General features: G+C 39.7%; 1 protein-coding gene across 1 annotated transcript; it reads right to left on the reverse strand.

Moving 5' to 3' along the window:
- Positions 1-61: 61 nt before the first annotated feature.
- On the reverse strand, positions 62-19735 carry LOC127573232 (probable crossover junction endonuclease EME2). The gene is made up of 10 exons (XM_052021255.1): positions 19714-19735; positions 17078-17881; positions 16181-16329; positions 14741-14833; positions 13193-13317; positions 12111-12228; positions 11451-11566; positions 10490-10679; positions 6620-6732; positions 62-4264 (listed from the first exon to the last, which is right to left on the reverse strand). The coding sequence occupies exons 1-10, from the start codon at positions 19733-19735 to the stop codon at positions 4195-4197; spliced, it is 1800 nt and encodes a 599-aa protein (XP_051877215.1). The 3' UTR covers positions 62-4194.
- Between the last annotated feature and the right edge of the window lie 655 nt (positions 19736-20390).

The raw sequence follows: 20390 nt of genomic DNA on the forward strand, positions 1-20390 counted from the left end.
CTAAAATATTTATAACATGCATATCTCATTTCTTAAGAAATCTTGAGCAAACTCTACCTCATTGGTTGAGTCTTTATCCAAGTAGACCAGGGAAATTATGTGAGTTGCTTCTTTGTGCTTTAGTTCTTAGCTGGAGCAAAGATCATCATGCTAATCTTGAGTTAGAAGAGGGAAAAATGTACTAATTCCCATTCCCAATAACTGAGCGGTGCTTGAAATGTATAAGTAAACATCTGTTGAGGATCAGATCAGTCTTTTTCAGCAAATTATTTTACAAATGACAGCAGTTTGGGCTTGCACTTACATTTTATTGTAATTTAGGTGAGCAAAGTAAATCATAAAATCCTTCTGAAATTAACTTCCTTCAGGAGAGGGAGGAGGAGAGGTGGTGGAGTCGATGCTGTTGTAAAGTTTGTATTGGTAAGAGTGTGATTAATGAAAATAGTTGTCAATGTCAACTTTAAATCTGATCTAAACCTAATTTCTGTGATGTACAAATGTAATTAAGTACGTTGATTGCTGGTATATGCAATAGAAGTGTTCACTATCCAAGCAATCTAAAATAATCGAGTAAAACATATATTGATGGTTTTCATTTGACGTTTAGTAGTTATAATCCCCAAGACTTTCCTATTACAGGCAATGGAGCAGATTTGCAATGCTTCTTGATATTTCATTCTGCTAAATTTATACACGTAATGCTTATCAACTGTATGACATGTTTGATCATGGTCATTGGTTACTAAAGATATTATAACAATACAAGTAATTGCTGTCAACCTCCAGCTCCATAAGGATGGTTGGTCTCACATTGTGAAGTTTTACTTTAAATCATATCCCAACATCAGTCATATTTTGGCTTTAGTGGGTTATTTCTCAATAAAGTTTGGTTCTAAGAATTTTGCTTTGCCTAATATGGAAGTTAGCACACTTGCTGAACAATTTGCCCTACGTTATGCCCATTGAAATAAAAAAATCAGGAAGAATGCACATTTGCTTAATATTCCAATATACATTCTGTGCATGCTAAGAATAGAAGTATGGAATATTTCCCTCCCATTGACCACCCGTTCTGCCTTGCAGAAGATAGTTTGAGTGAAAATGGCTTCTTTAAGCATGTATGTAATAATGCAAACGACTAGTAAGGTTTGATTTGTATGAATGTGTGGAAGCATAATTAACGTGCAATGTTCAGCACTTCAAACTAGATTTTTGAGTGTAACTTGAATTCTGATTTTTCTATTCTGGTTCCAGATCTGTGTTGTAAAGTTTAAATGCAATTTTGAATATTTTTGTTGTAATGTAGTCACCATTGTATCTTTTTTTATTGTTGGAATCGTGCTTTTACAACTTTAAGGTTTTCAAAATGAACAGCAACTTAATAGAGCAAATGTGATAATCTAATCTTTGATAAATGTTAACTGCTACAAGGATGGGAAAGATGCCTGGGCAAAAAGAAAGTCCAAAGAGAGGAGTCTGACTTTTTAAAAAAAAATAGATAAATGAAACTCCATTCCTTACAGAAGTTGTGCCACATTTTAATTTCTTTCTGGAAAAAATTATGGTTGAGTTACATTTTGTCTTCTATATTTAGCTTTATAATCTCCCTCTGCCTCCTACAGTTTAGCAAGCATACTGTCTTTATGTTTCATAGTAATAATCTGATAAATGTTTAAAATTAAAATAGAAATTCTGCAATATTTCTTTTAACAGTCAGGCTATGATATTTATAACTCTGAAGTTCTCCTTGTGTAGCAGTGTGTCTAACATGGCATTATGTGGCAATTCAAACCTTATAATATTTCAAATGATTCAACACATTGCACATCACAGGTTACTATTTATTTGACCACATCCATTAATACAAAGATAATACATTTTGTCAAGCTGTCACAAATCTAGTCTCACTTTTCAGGATTACAATAATACTCCACAAACTTTATTGTCAGTACAGAAAGAAAACCATTTTGTGCTCTCGGACTTTGTAGCATTCTGTGTGATGCCTTATTTGTGCTTTTCAAGCATGTTTGTAATGTGTTTTTTATCACTTCTGTTTGCCTTACTGCTGTGTGACACTCAATTTTTCCTTGTGCTTGACCTAAAATTTATACTCCAACTTGCAGTCTAATGTGTAAAACTTTATCACAGCTGAATGTTTACTTAGTATGAAGTCTTTCTTAATCAAAGTTAGAATAGCAATTAAAGGTACACAACAATGCCCTTAATCCTGAATTGGTAGTTCTAATTTAGTGCCAAAATATTCTGCCCATCTCCAGTTGAAAGTGCAAGTTACATTTCATGGTCTCAAATGCTGCATTTTGTTCCGAGACTGAAAGAGAATGGATTTTATTCTTGATTTTTATTAGTTAACTATCACCATTGAACTTCCAATACCTTTTCCTGGTGCTAATATCAAACAAAATACTTTAAGCATAAGATTTCTACAATTTCTATAAGTCCCCTTTTTCAAAGGGAATACTTCTTGTCCATGTTGCAAAATATCTCTAGCTCGAGTACATTATGCCATGGCTATTCTAAATCAGATTGCATCAACTCATAACACATACACGATTGTTATGCATACAAATACTGACTAGTCAAGTGCTAAATAAATAACTGATACGTTTTATAATAGTATCGCACAGTATTTCAAATATGGTATCATGTCAATAAATGGCAGTATATTATTAACACCACTCAAAATTTCCTATTACGATGTTGGCAAACTATTTTATATACCACTTCCTCTAGCTGTAAGGTAAGTATATGTGATAATTTTACCATTTGACAATTCATGTACATTTTGAACTTTGGGTCAGAGTTAATTATTGTATGGAGGCCAAAAATAATTCCAGAGGTTGTCTGCCACACTGAAGAAATTTGGGAAACTTGAACACTACCCTCCCATAAGGGATCTGGTGTTTTTAAAGAGAAAAGGCTTTTCTCGTCATTTTTGTTTTCTTTAATTGTTCATTGTTATGTTGATTATGTCTTTTAACAGCTGCTCCAAACATTTTCTTTCAGGGTAGAATCTCCTCAATTAATGTCAATGGGATTTATTGTGCTTCAGTGAGTTTCTCCTATTAGTCTAATTTTTTTTCCATTTCCTGCTTTAAATCACATCGAACTAGGTTCTTCACTTAAATTTTATTAATAACTTTCTCAGCTATTATCATTGCTACCTTAGAGACCCAGATTTTATAAAATCATTACAGGAATTGACGCTGGCTACTTGACCCGAACCTTACTGCTCCTGATTATGCACTTGATTCAGGTCTAGTTGGTAGGGCAAAAAAAAGAATTCAGGCTAAGACTGACCGTGACAAGGTTTGATTTAGGACAGATTTAACTTTATTCCTGAGCAGATCTAAACTAAAACAGTTTTAAAGTTATTCTCGCTCTTAGCTTCCTTAATTTCTGTGAGACTCTTTTTCACAACTCTTAGCACCTTCAAATAATTTGTTTTTCTCTTGTAGCATTGTCTGTGTGTAAACCTTATCTTGGTCAAGTTTATAACCTTTGGCACTCCAGAATAAGTGGATCAATTTTAAAACCATAACTTATAGCAACTGTTAGCCCATCTTTGTGTTCTGGACAAACTTTAGACAGCTCCCAATCAAATAGGTCATTCCCACTGGAGTTTCAATTGCTTTTGAGTTGTAGTCTCCTTTGTTGGAATGAAAGGGAATAACATCACTGATTGTCATGGTAACTTTTGAACTTCGTCTCTGTGAACAATTCCTTGCTTATTTGCTTTTATCATATTTAATCCCACTTTTTTCAAATTGGTTTTTCAAGTTTAACTTAAGTATTTGTTCACAGAAATTTAATAAAGGAGTTTCCTCCAATATTTCTTACTAATGTGCTTACAACTCTTCTCCAGCAAACCTTTTATTCTTGCTTTCAAGGTAATTAACTATCTTTTATTCCACAGATAAATGTATTTAATCAAATTGTACTTTAATTCAATCTTTTTTTTAATTCCTAGTTTCATTTAAATTTTACTTTCTGTTTCCTGTTCATCTGCTTGCAAATCTGGCAGCAATGGAGGACATGGAAGTATTTTAGACTGTAAAACTTCTTTCAGATTTTTGAACAGTATCATTTTATCCACTTCAGGCATTTATGCTGCCTCAGCTCCAGAATATAGTTCACTTTTGTGGGTGATAATCCTGTGGTGGAAAGCTGTAAAAGTCATCTGTCCCTCATTGGAGCAGAGCTGTCCTTGTAGCAGGTTCTCACTAAGTAGTTTAGTGTTCTAATGCTAGATGGTGACCATATGAAAGTGATTACATTTTAAAATCATTTAAGACACAAAAGTATGAAAAGTATTTTAGTATTCATGCATTTGTAATTTAAGCAGCCTTTCAAAATTTACTTTTTCATAAATCATTCTTATTTTGAACTGAAAACCAAAGCCAATACCTGAAAATAATACTCTCACTGATTTTTAAAATTGGATTAATTTGCTAAAGCTCACTGTGGCCAGCTACTCACTTCCTCCAGTCCAACATTTCATACTGTCTAATTCTTCAGACTTAAGTGTGGAAACTTGGAACATTCCTCTCTTCCAATTGGTGAAGTAGTTTTTCATATGGTCTAAATGATCAGACTTCAAAATTAAAACTCTGATTATGATACCTAAGTTCTATTAAATTTATCTTTGAGGACTTTCCATTGAAATGCCATGTTGAAGTTTTTAAACATGATGTCATACAATTTCTATGTAGGATTAAAGTGTCTTTTTTAACTGAAAAGTATTTTCCCTGTATAGCGTGTTGTACCTGGTGGGGGTATAACTGCTGAATACAATTGATAGCTTAATAGCTTTTCTCCACTTGTACCAGACAGCAACACAGCAAATGCCTAGTGTTTTATGACTTGCAACAAACTCCATGAAGATGCCACCCAATGATTCCTAACCTTTGAAAAGCATATATCCTATCTGTTGGTAATATCCCACAATGAGTCGGTGCTTTGCATTAGCAGGAAGGTGAACCTGGCTATATCACATCTTCAGGTAAGTGAGTGGTCACCTTGAACTGCTGCAGTCCTGGTGAAGGTATTTTCACAGCACTGTAGGGAGTGAGTTCTGGATTTAGATCCAGCATTAGTAAAGTGATATCTCCATGTGAGGCTCATGTGTGATACGGGGATCTTGCAGGAACTCTCCATGCACCTAAAATGCTTGTCTTTCTTAGCGGTAAAGATTCTGCATTTGGGAGAAGTTTGGGTGAGTGACTGAAGTAAATTTTGTGTGAAAGTTGGATGCAGTGAATACTTAAGGTGATGGAATAGGCTTCCAATCAAGCAGATGGCTTTGTTACAGATGGCGCTGAGCTGTTTCAGCGTTGTTGGTGTTGCAACCCTCCAGACAAGTGGAGAGAATTCTACCACACTCCTGACTTGTGCTTTTATAGAAAGGCTGCTTTGTGGTGTCAGGAAGTGATTCGCTTGCTGCATGATACCCAGCCTCTTGTAACCACAGTATTCATACCCATATCATCTGTTTTTCCTTTAACCTTTCTAACTCTTTTGATACCCAGCTTCTGACCTGCTCTTGTAGCCACTATTTAGCTGGTCTAATTGAGTTTCTGTTCTATAGTGACCCCCACCCCTTCAGATGTTGAGGGAACTTGGTAATGGCATTGAATGTCGAAGGTAAGTGGGTTGATGTTTGTTGGAGCTATTGCCTAATGTGACTGTTACTTGCCACTTATCATCCCCTGCCTGAATGTCGTCTTAGTTAAGCTACATACAATCTAGGGCTGCTTCATTTGCTGTAGAGTTGCAGATGGAATTGAACAGTGTGGAATCATTGGTGAACATCCCCACTTTAGACCCCATGATGGAAGAAAGGGTCATTGATGAGCAGCTGAAGACAGTTGGGCCTAAGACACTGCCCTGAGGAACTTCTGCAGTGAGATCCTGTGGCTGGAAAAAATGTCCTCAACAATTACAACCTCCTCCATTGTGTGCTGACTTTAATTTGCCGACAACGTTGTGCCCATCAGCATCATCCTCTGTGCATCATCTCACTACTGCTTACTTCCTACTGAAGACTTGTATGTCAATCACAAGGGTTTCTGTGGTATTCTCTGCAACTAGCAATAATTTTTGATTTTTCTAATCATTTAATTGGCAAATCTTTTATCCTTTCCATATCATGTTCCTACTGGACCCACACCACAATTTTATGAAAATAAAACTCTAGAATTGTGACTTGCATTAAAATTCCACAATTTTCATTTCCATCATACAATGTTTCTTGTGTGTGGGGAATATATTAAATGTGCAGAAAGAATCCATTTTGAAAACTGGCTGGTGTTGACATCTTGTTTGTTAATCCATTACAAGAAATTGTGAATTAAAAGTAATACTGGTTTAATAAAATCAGCTTAGAGCTAGCAAATAATATAAAGTTTCAAATAACAGTACCCCTAATTCTAAACTGTATAAGTTTTCAAATACAACCAAACCTTCTGTTAATGTATTTTTTATATAAAAAGTTCATAAAGACAAATGGTAAAATGCAGCAAGTTTTGCTTTCGTCTGATCTATTTAACCACTTTTATCCAAGACTATGTCAGAATTTTCTGAAGTCATGAAAATATACAACCTGCGGGATATGTCTGGTCCAACTCGCCGATCCACACGTTTTCCTCCAGCTTGTACTTTAACCTCTGATAACAGGTTCTGCTTCTCCCATTCTGTAGTACATTGTCTATAAGCCTTTAAATGCATAATGTTAAGGTACAACTGTGAATTTTGTTTGACAGGCAGTAAACTTTTTTTTACAGCTCTGTTAACATGTTAAGATTGGAAATGATGGGCCAGAGGAATGAAAGTAGAAAAACTGAATCTATTTGCTTAGGGTGAGGAATAAGAGAACTGTTATTCAATTGCATACAGAGGAAAAGGATGCAAAAGAGAGGCAAGCAAATTGGGGTGGGGGGGTGGGAAGAACTAAGAAACAACAGGACTAAAACAATGGATGACTGACTATCCAATGAAAACTGGATTAAGACTAATGGAATGCTACATATCCGAGAAAGCCATCTGCAAACGAATGCTTTCAGTTTAACAATGCTGTTTCATCTTGTTCTAAGATGCATAGAACACAAGCAATGAAACATCTAAAACTGTGACTGTAGATAGTTGGTCCTGTTTGGGGGGGAAAAAACAAATTGGATAAGAGCAGCAGCATCAAAGGATAAAACTACATGGAAGTAGAATCAACTGCTGTCTAAACAAATTGGGGAACCTTAATTATCCTCTGCACAAACTAAATTGTTCTTCAAAAAGATTGCCAAAAAGCTGGAGTTACAATGAGGATTAAAATTTTATTAATGAAAAATTTAGGATCAAATACAAAACTGAAAGAAACAATACGTTAAGCAAGAGTTGAGAGGACATGAATAAAAACTGATGGTAGCAAAAGGTTTAAAACAAAATTGACCTATACAATAATAGTTAAAAGAATGGTGGAGATGATAAAAGAAGCTTTGCAGAAAAGGGACTGAATGAGTGCCTCGTGCCTGTACTTTCCTGCAAAAAGTGTGACTAAAAGAGTGTGAAGTAAGAGGATATAATAGTCACATACAAGGCAATAGTGCTGGAAAAAAATTGGAACCCTTGAGTGGAAAAAGCACCAGTCCCTGAAAGCATAGTTCCTCGCACGCTGAGGGAACTTGGAGGGCAAATGTGTGGTGCTGGAGAAATGTTGGAAGGCCAATGCAACCAAGTTAGGAAAGGGCAAATCCAGTAATTAAACACTGATCACTTTAAACAAGTAGCAGCAAGTTTCTTGAGGGCATAATCTGGGATAAATTAAGAAGATGGAAAGAAATGGACTAATTAAAATCAGCCACTACAGATGTGTAAAAGAAACCATAGATGGCAATTTAATGGTTTTCTGAAGTTAGTTTGTTTTGATGAAGGAGATCTGGTGGGGATAACATACATTTGAAAAGCATTTAGAAGTGTTGTAGAGGCTCAACTTCTGTGTTTAAAATCAAGGTAAAGGTTTTAAAAATGCAGCTGAATGGATAGGTTTGTTGGTTACAAGCTGTGAAGTATACTGATTACTAGATGTCTTCCAGACCACATTAACGTAAACACTATTGTCTTGGGTGTTTGCAGAAGGAAAAGAGTAGTTTGACAGTTTGAGCTTTCTTTCCCTTTATATGCGCAAATGATTGAAATTCTCTGGGAGAACCATATCATAATAGAATGCAGCAAGAGCAAGAGGAAACAGTTTTTAATGACTCTGCTTAGGGTCTTCACTTAATGAGGATTCTGCAGCAAGAGGAAACAGAATCTCCCCAATCATGTAAAACATACAAACAGGAAATTATCAAATAAATCAATGATCAATCTTGGGTTGCTCTAGAAAGAGTTGGTGCAGACACTGAGCTTAACGCCTACTTCTTTGTAAACGTTCTATAAATCAAGTATCATTTCAAAAATACAAAGTCAGCAAATTGGACCAACAAATGTCAGATGAACTCTAAAGTAATAAAGAATTGTGCATTGAGAAGATAGAAAAGGAAATGCATTTTAAATGGTAGAAGTTTAAAATGAGTCAAATAACAGAGAAAGGTGATCAAACTGAAAAATTAACTGTTTCTCTCCATATTTCCAGGATATTCAGTTGTATTTTAAAGGAACAGACTGATTTCATTGTTCAGAGCACACATTTTCAAAAGGATTTGGATAGTAAAGAAAATCTGGACAAAGTAAAATGATTTGACTCTTTATAAATGGAAGATAGAAGCTGATTCAGTGCTGAACCCCTACACATCACTGACCAGCCTGGAGATGAAAAGTGGTACATTTAGTGAGTTGAAAGATACTATTTTTGTTGGGAGAGAATACATCTACTCAATTTAATGAGTAGTTTTAGTTTAGGAGAGACTATGAGAAAGCTGAGGGTCTTTTCACAGGAACAAAGTTTAAGAAATGAACTGGAAGTTGCTGGAAGGGTTTTGATTGTGTTAAGAAAGAACCCTTTCAGCAGGGCAGAGCATAAATGTATCAGCATAAAAACAAAGAGCAAAATTAGGTTATCTTATTTGTTAGTGCAGTCAATTGTTACACATAGTATCCCTTACATGAAATAATGAGAGGAGGATATAGGGAATGGGACCAGGTTTGAATCTCCTTCAGAGAACTTGCACAGATTCAATGGATTAAATGGCAGTAAAGTTCAATATTACTCCTCATGTCACCCTGCAGTAAAGTGGCTATTTTCTTTGCTAATGGCTCATCTGCCAACAGTACATCTGATACATTGACAAAGTAAAAATAGGTATTAAACTGCTTGTATTTTAAAACTGAACAACTAATTACATTTACATAACACCTTTATTGTCACAAAACATCCTAAAACATTGGACTGCAGCGTTATAAAATATAAAAGTGAGCTACATAAGGAGATATTAAAGGAGACATTCAAAAGATTAAGCAAAGTCAGAGGGGAAAGTGAGATTAGAGAGCAGAAGGGAATGCCAGATCACAAGGCCTAAGCAGCTGAAGACACAGCTACCAAGGAAGTGATTAAGTTCTCAGATGTTGGAACCCAGAAGTAGAGCAGCATTGGTATGTGGGAGTTATGGGCTAGAGGAAAATTGAGATAAAGAGGAACAAATTGATGGGAATTGAAAATAAGGATGAGAGTTTTAAAACGGGCATTTCTCAACCGAAAGCGAATAAAGTCAGCAGTCAGCAAAGGGAAAATGGGCGAAAAGGACTTGGTGTGCATTAGAATATGGGCGGCAAGAGATTTGGATGACCACATTTTTTTGAAGCATTGTTATTAGTAATCTGCAATGCAAACACAGTAGAACCTTGATTATCCCTCAAAAAGAAAAAGTTTCATAGGAGTGTGGGAATATCTACATGGAAAAATGCCAAGGATATCAACTCTTTCTATCATCCTAGTAGACGTGTTCCAATAATAATTGAACTGTTAACTAATCTTTGAGAAATAATTGATATTGACATATAACCAAGTCCCCTTACCCTTTGCTTGGGTTCCGGCTTATGATTCATCTATTTTTTCATTTAGTTTCTGGTATGTGCAGATTAGACCAACATTTCCCTTTTTTTAAAATGATACATTCTTGGGAAATTGCTTGCTGCCGATCTCCAACTTAGCCTAAAGTTAAACACTGAAGAAGCATGGAAAATTGTCTCTATGGACAGCCAAATCACTGCTACTTACCCGGCTGGAACAAGAATCCAGATGATCAAGAAAAAAACAGTTTTAAAAAAAATACATGATTTTTGCTCCAACTCTTGATGGTAACCTAATTCCATGGTAACTTCTGTGGATAATAAAGACTATGGATAATCAAGGTTTCACTGTATATTAATTAGTCAGCGAGATGAATAGTGGAAACTATTAAGATGGATGGAAGGAGTGGAAACTATTAGCAGAGATGTGAATGAGAACAAATGGCAGATATTTAGATATAGCTGCCATTACCCGTAGGAGCAGCTGTGGTGTAGGGTAGGCTTGGGCTATTGCCATTGCCACTGGTTGGGTGATCCTGTTGAGCTGCTGAAGCTGTTTTTTCCACAATTTCAGGAGGCCCTTTCCATCCTTATCCACTTTCACACCAGTGGACCACGTTCCATCAGGGCAGAAGGAGAAGGTCATTTTCTCAGTCTGCTTTCTAAACAAAATTATTTTCACAAGAACGTCTTGTCAAAAGAAGTTTTTATTTTGAAAACACATTCCCTTAACCACTGTCTTAGACATTTAAAGGTCAATTTCAAATGCAGTGCACCACAGATAAATCCAAAAGAAAACTATATTTATATTAAGTATCTTATTTGTAAGATTGAACAAACCATCAAGCCATGTGGACGATATATTGTGAAGCCAATAACCCAACCTGCTGAACATATACATGGTGAAACTTCAGCAAAGCTGATTAGATGTTATGTTGTATCTTGTAGGAAGACTAAACTGATTCTGTTGTTGCATTAACTTTTTTAGGAGGAGTATTTTCCCCAATCAACTGAAGAATGTTGTGGAAGTAAACCAGGAATCTTTCAAGGATATGAAAACAGAGGTTTTGAGTTGCTTGTGTAAGAATGATGTGTGCACATTTCCTCCCTCAGAGTAATGCTATCAGACAAAAAATTCCTCTAAAACACGTGATATTGTTGTAGTAAAAACAATCTAGAAAAACACGAGAGCCAACTCCCTAGCACTGATTTGATGCTCTATTCATAGCTACCCAGCCAACCTATGGCTTTCGAGAGAAACCATATAGCAGTATCAACAAAGGAATCCTCAAAAGCAAAAATGAGCTGTAGCAGGCATTTTCTAAAAAAAAGTCAGGTTTTAATTTGTACTCAACAGGAAAAAAAACTTTTCCAAACTGGTTTTTAAACATTCATTTCTCTGATGTGTGAGTATTCACGGCAGTTTAACTTACTTGAAAGGGGATCGAGCTATAGCCTTTGTAAGCGTTGCAACGTGATCGGCAAATTGTTGCCAGTTCTCTAAGAACCAAACTGTTGTGTGTGTTTGCAGCTGTAAAGCCACCTGTACCTGAACACAAAACAGAAAAAGGTGAGCCTGACCCAGAGTAAGACAGTGGAACCAGCTGCTATTTCTCATTCTTGTCTACTAAAGTAACGTGCACATGGAAATTTTACATGCTTTGCAATTTTTAATGCTTTAATTTATTTTGGGGTGGACTGATTTATTTAAACAGCAAGGCCTCAAGAAAAAGAAATCTACTTTTTATTCAAGAAAAAGCTTGATCGTAGAATCATAGATTTGTTAAGGCACAGACTGGAGACCATTCAGCCACTGAGTCTGGCCCACTTTTAACAGACCGATCCCATCAATCCTACTCCCCTACTCATTCCCCACAGGTTTATCCAATTCCATTCTGAAGACACGGATTGATTTTGTTCCCATCCAGTCACAGTCAGTGAATTCCAGAACAGAACTACTCCATGCGTAGAAACATTTTTCCTCATTCTCCCACGTGCCCTTTGCCCCAAGTTTTATCATTAGTCTTCAAAGCCGATTGTCAACCAAGTTTGGGGCCCTGAGAAACCAATTCATGTTGAAAAGCAATACAGACCTCATCCAAATCTGTGCAGGTCAACCCAAGCTCCTTGCTAACCCAAGACTCTGAATCTTCATCCCTGTTGTTTTCTGAATTCTGCTGCCGTTTCACTGGACTGTAGAGCCCTTTCTCCCTAAATAATTTAAGAAAACAGTTACTGTTCTATGTTAAGTAATGAAACAATAATTATGTACAAACTTGCATGAATAGATACCAATTGTGCTTTCAGCAATACATCAAATCAATGTACTAGATACCTTCAAAATAAAATCAGTCTGTAAAACATGGTAAAAAGGGGATTTTCCGTGGAAAGGGACTGGCTTAGAAGTTCTGAGCGAGTTAAAGCCAGTCATTTGTTCTAACTGAAGATCTGGAGCAACAAACAATCTGCTAAAGGAACTCAACAGGTCTAGCAGCATTTGTGGGGGGACAGGAATGGTTTACGTTTTAGATCAAAACCTGATGCAGGGTTTCAACCCAAAATGTCAACAGTTCCTTTCCTCCCACAGATGCTCTTTGATCCACTGAGTTCCTCCAGCAGATTGTTTGTTGATCTGCGCTAATTCATGAGAAACAAAAGGACTACAGATGCTGGAATCTAGAAGAAAAATACTACGATGCTGGAGGAACTCAGCAGGCCAGGCAGCATCCGTGGAGAAAAGCAGGCGGTCAACGTTTCAGGTCAGGACTCTTCCTCAGGATTGAAGATAGGAAAAGGGGAAGCCCAATATATATGAGGGAAAAGCAGAGCAGTGATAGGTAGACAAAAGAGGGGAGGCAGGGTGGGCATTGCATGTTCAATGGCAGAACTATGAACTGAACCAAAAATAAAAAATCAAAAAATAATTCCCTCCTCATCCCATTATTGCCACAGTATTAAGAAAGGCTTGAAACCTCCAATGTACCAACATAGATGCATGCATCGATCAATGGATTATGGGAATGTTCTTAGCCACTTGAGGGTAAAAGAGACTACCTCAATCTTTACCTCAACAATTATGTAAGCAGAAGGTGACAAGTTACAAAGAAGTTCTCAAATCTGTTGCAAGTTTGAAAAGAGTATAGATCTCTGGCAAACGCCGTGAGCTCACACTTACCTTGTGTAGGTATCCAATCCAATGACAGCCAGCGTGGCTGTTCTATGAAACCGCTTGCCCAGAACTCTCATTATAAAACTGTCAAATGTTTCACAGATGTTTTCCATGAAAATGCCTTTCATTTTCTGTCAAGCAAATAAAAATGATTTAAACTGATGCTATTAAATGGCTAACATAAGTGTCACAGAGTCATTCGGTAAAGGCCCTTCAGCCCAAAATGTCCATGCCAACCATCAATTATCCATCTGCATTAATCCCATTTACCAGCACTTGGTCCCTAGCTTTCTATGCCTTAGTAATTCAAGTGTGTGTCTGGATATTTCTTAAATGTTCTGAGTGTACCATAAGTGATATTGGGGAGGGGGAGAGGGAGAGAAATGCACAAAAGAAAGGAGGGCAAAAAGTTGGTCTACTTCGTAAACAAAAGCATGATTTATTTTGTTTAAGGCTCTTTGCAGCAAACCTATAAGGAGGTAGAGAAGGAGAAGAGGGAAGAAACCCTGGTTGAGGTTGAGAGAGTTTGTAACATTTCATTAGGGGGAGAAGTGAGAATGGGATTGAGACTGAAACGTAACAAGGGGCATCAGAGCTAGCAGGGCTGGATTAACAAGAATTTCAGGAGAACAGGTAAAGGGTTGACAGTAGAGAAGTTCATGGACAATAGGGACGTGAAGGAGCATGTGGTTGAGGAAGGCATAGGAAGAGACACACACCCTTGTCCCAAATGCAGAACCAGAGCCATTGAAGGCTCCTTTCCCGAACACGCTACACCATCTCCCACAACTCATCATTCAGAAAATTCAGAGGGACAAAGAAGAATGAAGACCAGAAAGGGAAGTAGAGAGCCAAGCAAGAAACAGAAGAGGCAAGGCATAAAGAAATGGCACAGTGGCATAATGGTTAGCATGACGCTATCACAGGGCCAGCGATCGGGGTTCAATCCCCGTCGCTGTCCGTAAGGAGTTTGTACGTTCTCCCCATGTCTACGTGGGTTTCCTTCGGGTGCTCCGGTTTCCTCCCACATTCCAAAGGCATACGAGTTAGTAGGTTAACGTGGGTTTAAATGGGCAGCGTGGACTCGTTGGGCTGTAAGGACCTGTTACCGTGCTGTATAAATAAAGTTTTAAAGTTTTAGATTGCAAATACAGAGGCCTCATCCTCTGTCAACATCACAGCAGATTGATTTGTAATTTATTGCCATCTTGTATCCTTACCTCCTACTGATCTTTTCCGCCAGCCATTTTTCTATCAGAACAATAGTACATCATTGACACAAGTGTAGAACATTTCCATTCAACAAGTTCATAGATCTTTTACCTCAGCTCCACTTTTCTGCATTAATCCCTATCCCTTGATTCCCTTTATATCTAAAAATCATCTTGACTAAATGTTCTTCTATTTGAATGTTGTTTCCTGTATTTTCATGTTATTTTTTCAAACATACACACACACTCCTTTCCCCACCATACCTACTCTCTCTGTCTCTCTCTGTCTCTCTCTACACTAACAAAATATCATGCAGGTCAGACACTTGAATTTGATCTTTACCTGTTTATGTGACCACACCATGTTAAGGAAGTAATTTGGTGAAAGCAGCACTAAAATTTGATTTTCTTCCTTAGACTTGTACACATTTTTATTCTGAAAGCACAAACCAATATCACCAAGTAAACAACAATTTAAATTCAGTGAAAAGATGCATTGATTGTCTAATTACTTCAGACCACAGAGAAATACATCTGAGAAGGATGTTATTTTTTAAAGTGTCCATTATTTTCCTGTGTCCTCTGAATACTCTGATCTATCCACCCTAGATGTATAGATCTGTGCAAGTTGATGACGCAATAGTCAACACAGGATGTGTTGTTTACAACATGATTTTTAGCCTGCAATGTTGTTGCTCTCATAAACACTGAAAAAGATATGAGGATAGGTTGAGCAAGCAAGGGCTTTTCTCTATGGAGAGAAGGCAGGTGAGAGGTGACTTGATAGAGGTGTACAAGGTGATAGGAGGCATAAAGCGAGTGGACAGTCAGAGTTTCCCAGGGTGAAAGTGGATAACATGAGGGGATATAATTTTAAGGTGACTGGAGGAAGGTATGGGGGGGATGTCAGAGGTAAGTTTTTTTACCAGAGAGTGGTGGGTGCATGGTACGCACTGCCAGCAGAGGTAGTGGAGGCAGGTATATTAGGAACATTTAAGAGACTCTTAGATAGGGGCATGAATGATAGAAAATGGAGGGCTACGTGGAAGGGAAGGGTTAGATAGAGCAGGATAAAATGTCAGCACAACATCGTGGGCCGAAGGGCCTGTAGTGTGCTGTAATGTTCTGTGTTCTTCATAATGACTTCAGTTTAAGGCTGAGGTCATGGTGCATTTTTTTCTGATATTAATAACTGTAGTGAATGAGGAAACCAATTCAGAATATGATGTGGAAATTCACACTATTGTCTCTGCACTGTGCTGGTGCCTACCTGCACACTTACACAGGGCTCACTTGCTGGCTATTAAATATTTTCAGAGCTGGTGTGATGTTATTTGATTTTCTTGTTCTTAAAAGAAACTTCTTCAATCTGGTTAGTGAGCAAAATATAAAGCATTTATAAAGCATAATCTCGTACCAGAGACTTCTCAACCAACATCACTGGTAAAAAGATTAATTTGTGGAGGTTTGCTGTGTGAAAACTGGCTGCAACATCTTCTGTGATTGAACAGTCACTATCTTTCAAAATATATGCCAATGGCTATAACATGCTTTGGGAAGGGTGTAAAAGGCATCATATGAAATACTTCCTTTATCCTGCAGAGTTAAGTACAAGCTGTGTAAGACTGCCCTCCTGCAATGTTGAGTTAGAACTGGAGCTGACTCCAGAGTCACACTATGATCATTCTGCATCTGTAACAGTAAACCTGAAATAATTGAACTGTATTCCAAGGCATCATTGGAAAGAGAGAGAGATGTCCTGTCATCATTCCTATATGCTTACCTCTTCAGACAGCTCATCTAAGATGACTTGAGGCAATTCTCTTCTCCATGTAATGGTGGAAGGTACTGACTGAGGTTCAATGCTATACTCTGATTCCAGCGAGTTCAACACATCCAGCAGCACATATCCACCAGTCTCCTGCAGAATAGCTAAGTGAGGAGCAATACAGGTCAAGTGGAGAATTCACCCATCCAGAACTGAAAAAAAAACTTGAACTATTTCAGGAAGGTCCCACCAAATGAAAATCAGTCACAAAAAGTTCTGACTTTCTTTATCTATGTCAATTGATTGCTTCCAAAAGTATCTTATATGATAAAGATGAACTCTTGATCTCCTGATCTACTTCATCGTGGCCCTTGCACTTGTCTGCCTGCACTGAACTTTCTCTGCAACGCTATATCCTGCATTGTTTTTGTTTCCTTTTGTACTACCTTGATGTACTTATGCATGGAATGATCTGTCTGGATGGCATGCAGACAAAGCTTCTCACTGTATCTCGGTACATGTGACAATAATAAACCAATTTACCAATTAAACTCCTCTCCTAAACCCGCCTACATGGGACACCCCCCCCCCCCTTATAAAAAAAGTAACCCATCACCAGGATAAGTTACAAAAGCAAAACGGACGCCGGAAATCTGAAACAGTAACACAGCAAAAACTTGGAACCGTTGACCTGAAGACTGTTCCTTCAGGAGACTGCAGATGCTGGGATCTGCGGCATCAAACGATGCGCAGGAGGAACCCAAGAGGCTGCTCGGCCCGCCGAGTTCCTCCAGCGGATTGTTGCTCCCTTTCTCCGTGTCTCCACAGACGCTGACCGACCTGCTGAGTATTTGCTGCCTTAATGGGGGGGGGGGGAGGCAAAACAAAGGGCAGACTGAAAGGCTCACTCACCCGGGTCCACGCACACCCTGATGTACTTCAGGCACTGATCCGGGCGGATGTACTTGAGGGCGATGTCGGTCGCCTGCCGCTCGACCCTCTGCTGCCTCTCCACCTCCCTGGCAGCCTCCCTCTCCCGCTGAAGGATCTCGGACCCCCACCCGGCCAAGTGGATCTCCTCGGGGCTGCAGCCCTTCCTCTTCCCGGGACCGGGACTGGCCGTGCGCTCTCCCCCGCCGCCCGCCGTGGCCGAGGTACCCTCCCCCGCTCCCCCTTCCAGGGGCGTCCGGCCGCCGGCCTCCGAGCGGCACAGCTCCCAGCCCGTCCGGGACCCCTTCACGGCCACGGGAGCCCAGTAGAAGGGGCCCTGAGCCGGGTACATGTCCCCCCACCTCCCTCCCTCCCCAGCCCCCTCCTCCCCGTCCCCTCGCAGCCGGGGCCGAATCCGAGCGATCAAGCCGCCCCCAGCCCCAGGTCCCGAGCGCTGGGCTTCAGAACAATAAACATCCCGGGACCGCTGCAACCACACGCCAGCCGGCGGCACAAAGCTCCCCCGGCGCGACCCCCGGGCTCCGAGTCTTCCCCATCGCCGAGCGACGAGCCCCAGACAAAAGAACCGAAGCTCAAGGCATCTCCCACACACAGAGAGAGGGAGGGAGAGAGAGAGAGAGCCCTGGGCTGATCCCACCGAGGAGTCCAGCTCCCTCTTCAATCCGACCAGGTAACCGAGCTCCCGCCAAACAATCCCCCTTCCCTTACCACTGACACCAAAACCCACACTGCAACCCCCATTCCTCTTCGTCGCATCACCGTAACCTGATCATAAACCAATTTGCACTGGAAATGTTGCACCAGTTTCAATTTGCAACAAATCTCTTTCCCCGACCATTTGCAGAATTTCACTACTTCACCTTCTTACTTCTAACTGATCCTCTGACTCGTTACAATTCCCTCGCCACATAATCGCGTTGTTATGAATTATGTGTTTTATTCCTCAAAAGAAAGCATCGGCAGTGACTCGGTATTGGTATTGGGTTATTATTTGTCACTTGTACCGAGGTACAGTGAAAAACTTGTCTTGCATACTGAGAGTACAGGTCAATTCATTACACAGTGCAGTTGCATTGGGTTAGTACAGAGTGCATTGATGTAGTACAGGTAGAAACAATAACAGTACAGAGTAAAGTGTCACAGCTACAGACAAAGTGCAGTACAACAAGGTGCAAGGTCACAACAGGATAGAACATGAGGTCAGAATCCATCTCATCATATAAGGGAACCGTTCAATAGTCTTATCACAGTTGGATAGAAGCTGTCCTTAAGTATGGTGGTACGTGCCCTCAGGCTCCTGTATCTTCTACCTGATGGAAGAGGAGAGAAGAGAGAATGACCCGGGTGGGTGGGGTCTTTGATTATGCTGGCTGCTTCACCAAGGCAGCGAGAAGTATAGACAGAGTCCAAGGAGGGGAGGCTAGTGTCCGTGATGCGCTGGGCTGTGTCCACAACTCTCTGCAGTTTCTTGCGGTCCTGGGCAGAGAGTTGTGGACGCGGCCCAGCGCATTGGGATGAAGGATGAGTAAATGATGTTAAAAGTAATTAAAATTAATAAAGTTTTCGGCTTTTGAAATGAAGAATAATTTGGCTACAGTCTTTGGCTGTAGTTGAGGGAAATGGTACTGATGCATTTAAAGCGACACTGGGTAAGCACATGAGGGAGAAAGGAACGGGACTGAGGGTCAGTATGAGCGTGGTGGGCCAAAGGGCCTGGTTCTGTGCTGTGATGTGCTTATAAGGTGGATGAAGTGAAGCGAGAGCTTCGCTAAATCTAAATACAGCAGATGCTGGAAACTTGAGAAAAAAAGAGACAAAATGCTGGCAACCTGAGCAGGACAGGAGGCATCTGTGGAGAGGGAAACAGAACTTAAGTTAGAGGTAAGTTTTAAGAAACAAAAATGGGGCAGGAGGTCAAGAGAGAGCAAAATGGAAGTCTGTGACTGGCTGGAATGAGGGAGATACACTTCACATTTCTTCTGGCCTCCCCATCCCCTTTATCCACACCTTACAATTTGCTTATTCCTATGCTTTTCCTGTTCAAATGACCTTAGTCTGAATTTTGCTGGGAATTGCGGAACGCCTGACATTTCCCAGGTATGCTGTGTTTCAGGACTGCTCCATGATTTCCTGGCCAAACCTGTGGCCATTTCCTGGTTCAGCCCCACTGCCAGACACCCTGTGGAGTCCAGAGGCAGAGTTCCCGGAATTCAGTATTCCCGCTGGGAAGTCTGTTCCCAGATCCCATGGCAGTCCTCGAGCCTATTGATTCCGATGAGGATTGTGTGGCCTCCGAGAGAAAGATAAGGTAAAGCAAAGCTCTTCTTTAACGAATTATTTGTGTTTAATTTTTTTTAAAAATAATTTAAACATTCTTCTTAAAACATTTGAACATTTTTAGTTCATTTTTGCTTTAAAAATGTTTTGTTAATTTCATTTTTAATGTTTCTGTTTGACAGGGACATTTAGAAGCACTGACAGCTTTGACATTTGACAAAGGTGGAGGTGGAGAGGCTTTCAGACAAGTTCAATGGGTGGGTCCTGTTGTGGCTCTATTTCATTACTTCAGGACCCTGCTGCCACAAAGGACCTCTCACTCAACTCTGGGACCACTAGCATCGTGGATGAGTGGTGACAAAAGGCACCCAATCAGGGCAGTGGGCCCAGGGTACTAACATCCAAGTCATGGTCTTTCTTGGAGACACAAGAGACGGCAGATGCTGGAATCTGGAGCAACAAACAGTCTACTGGAGAAACTCAGCGGGTTGAGCAGTCCCGATGCAGGGTTTCGATCCGAGACGTCGACAACTCCTTCCCCCCACAGTTGCTGCTCGACCTGCTGAGCTCTTCCAGCAGATTGGTTGTTAATCATGATCTTTCTCTACTGTTGTTGCCTGAGCATTTACATCATTTTTCATTTTTACTACTGGTACACGCTAGTCAGTCTTTCAATTCGATGTAATTTACCATAGTTTCTAACCTCAAACTGCTTTCCATTAAAAATAAATTTATTTATATTGCCTGGCTACAGAGGGAGAGAGAACTGTGCCCTTGTGCCAGTTAAATTCTGCCAATATCCACACTGACACACAAATTAGGAACTGGAGTCAGACACTCAACCCCTTGAGTCTGCTCCACCAATCGAAAAGATCGCAACTGATCTGATCATAACCTCAACTCTGCATTCCCTTCTACCCACTGTTTGGATAACCGGACTAAAGAACAGCTTCTTCCCCACTGCTATCAGACTTCTGAACCAATCACCTCTTTCACA

This window comes from Pristis pectinata, chromosome 8 (assembly GCF_009764475.1).
Source record: "Pristis pectinata isolate sPriPec2 chromosome 8, sPriPec2.1.pri, whole genome shotgun sequence".
NCBI classification, from domain to species: domain Eukaryota; kingdom Metazoa; phylum Chordata; class Chondrichthyes; order Rhinopristiformes; family Pristidae; genus Pristis; species Pristis pectinata.

What these genes read in the sequence shown, in the direction of transcription:
- LOC127573232 (XM_052021255.1), bottom strand. Translation starts at nt 19,735, where the DNA reads ATGCTAGTGGTCCCAGAGTTGA. An exon ending in TAGATGAGCTGTCTGAAGAG is followed by an intron (nt 14,834 to 16,180) that starts GTAAGCATATAG and finishes TTGTGCTTTCAG; the next exon opens with AATAAAAATGTGTACAAGTC. An exon ending in TGGTGTGGTCACATAAACAG is followed by an intron (nt 13,318 to 14,740) that starts GTAAAGATCAAA and finishes TTTGCTTGACAG; the next exon opens with AAAATGAAAGGCATTTTCAT.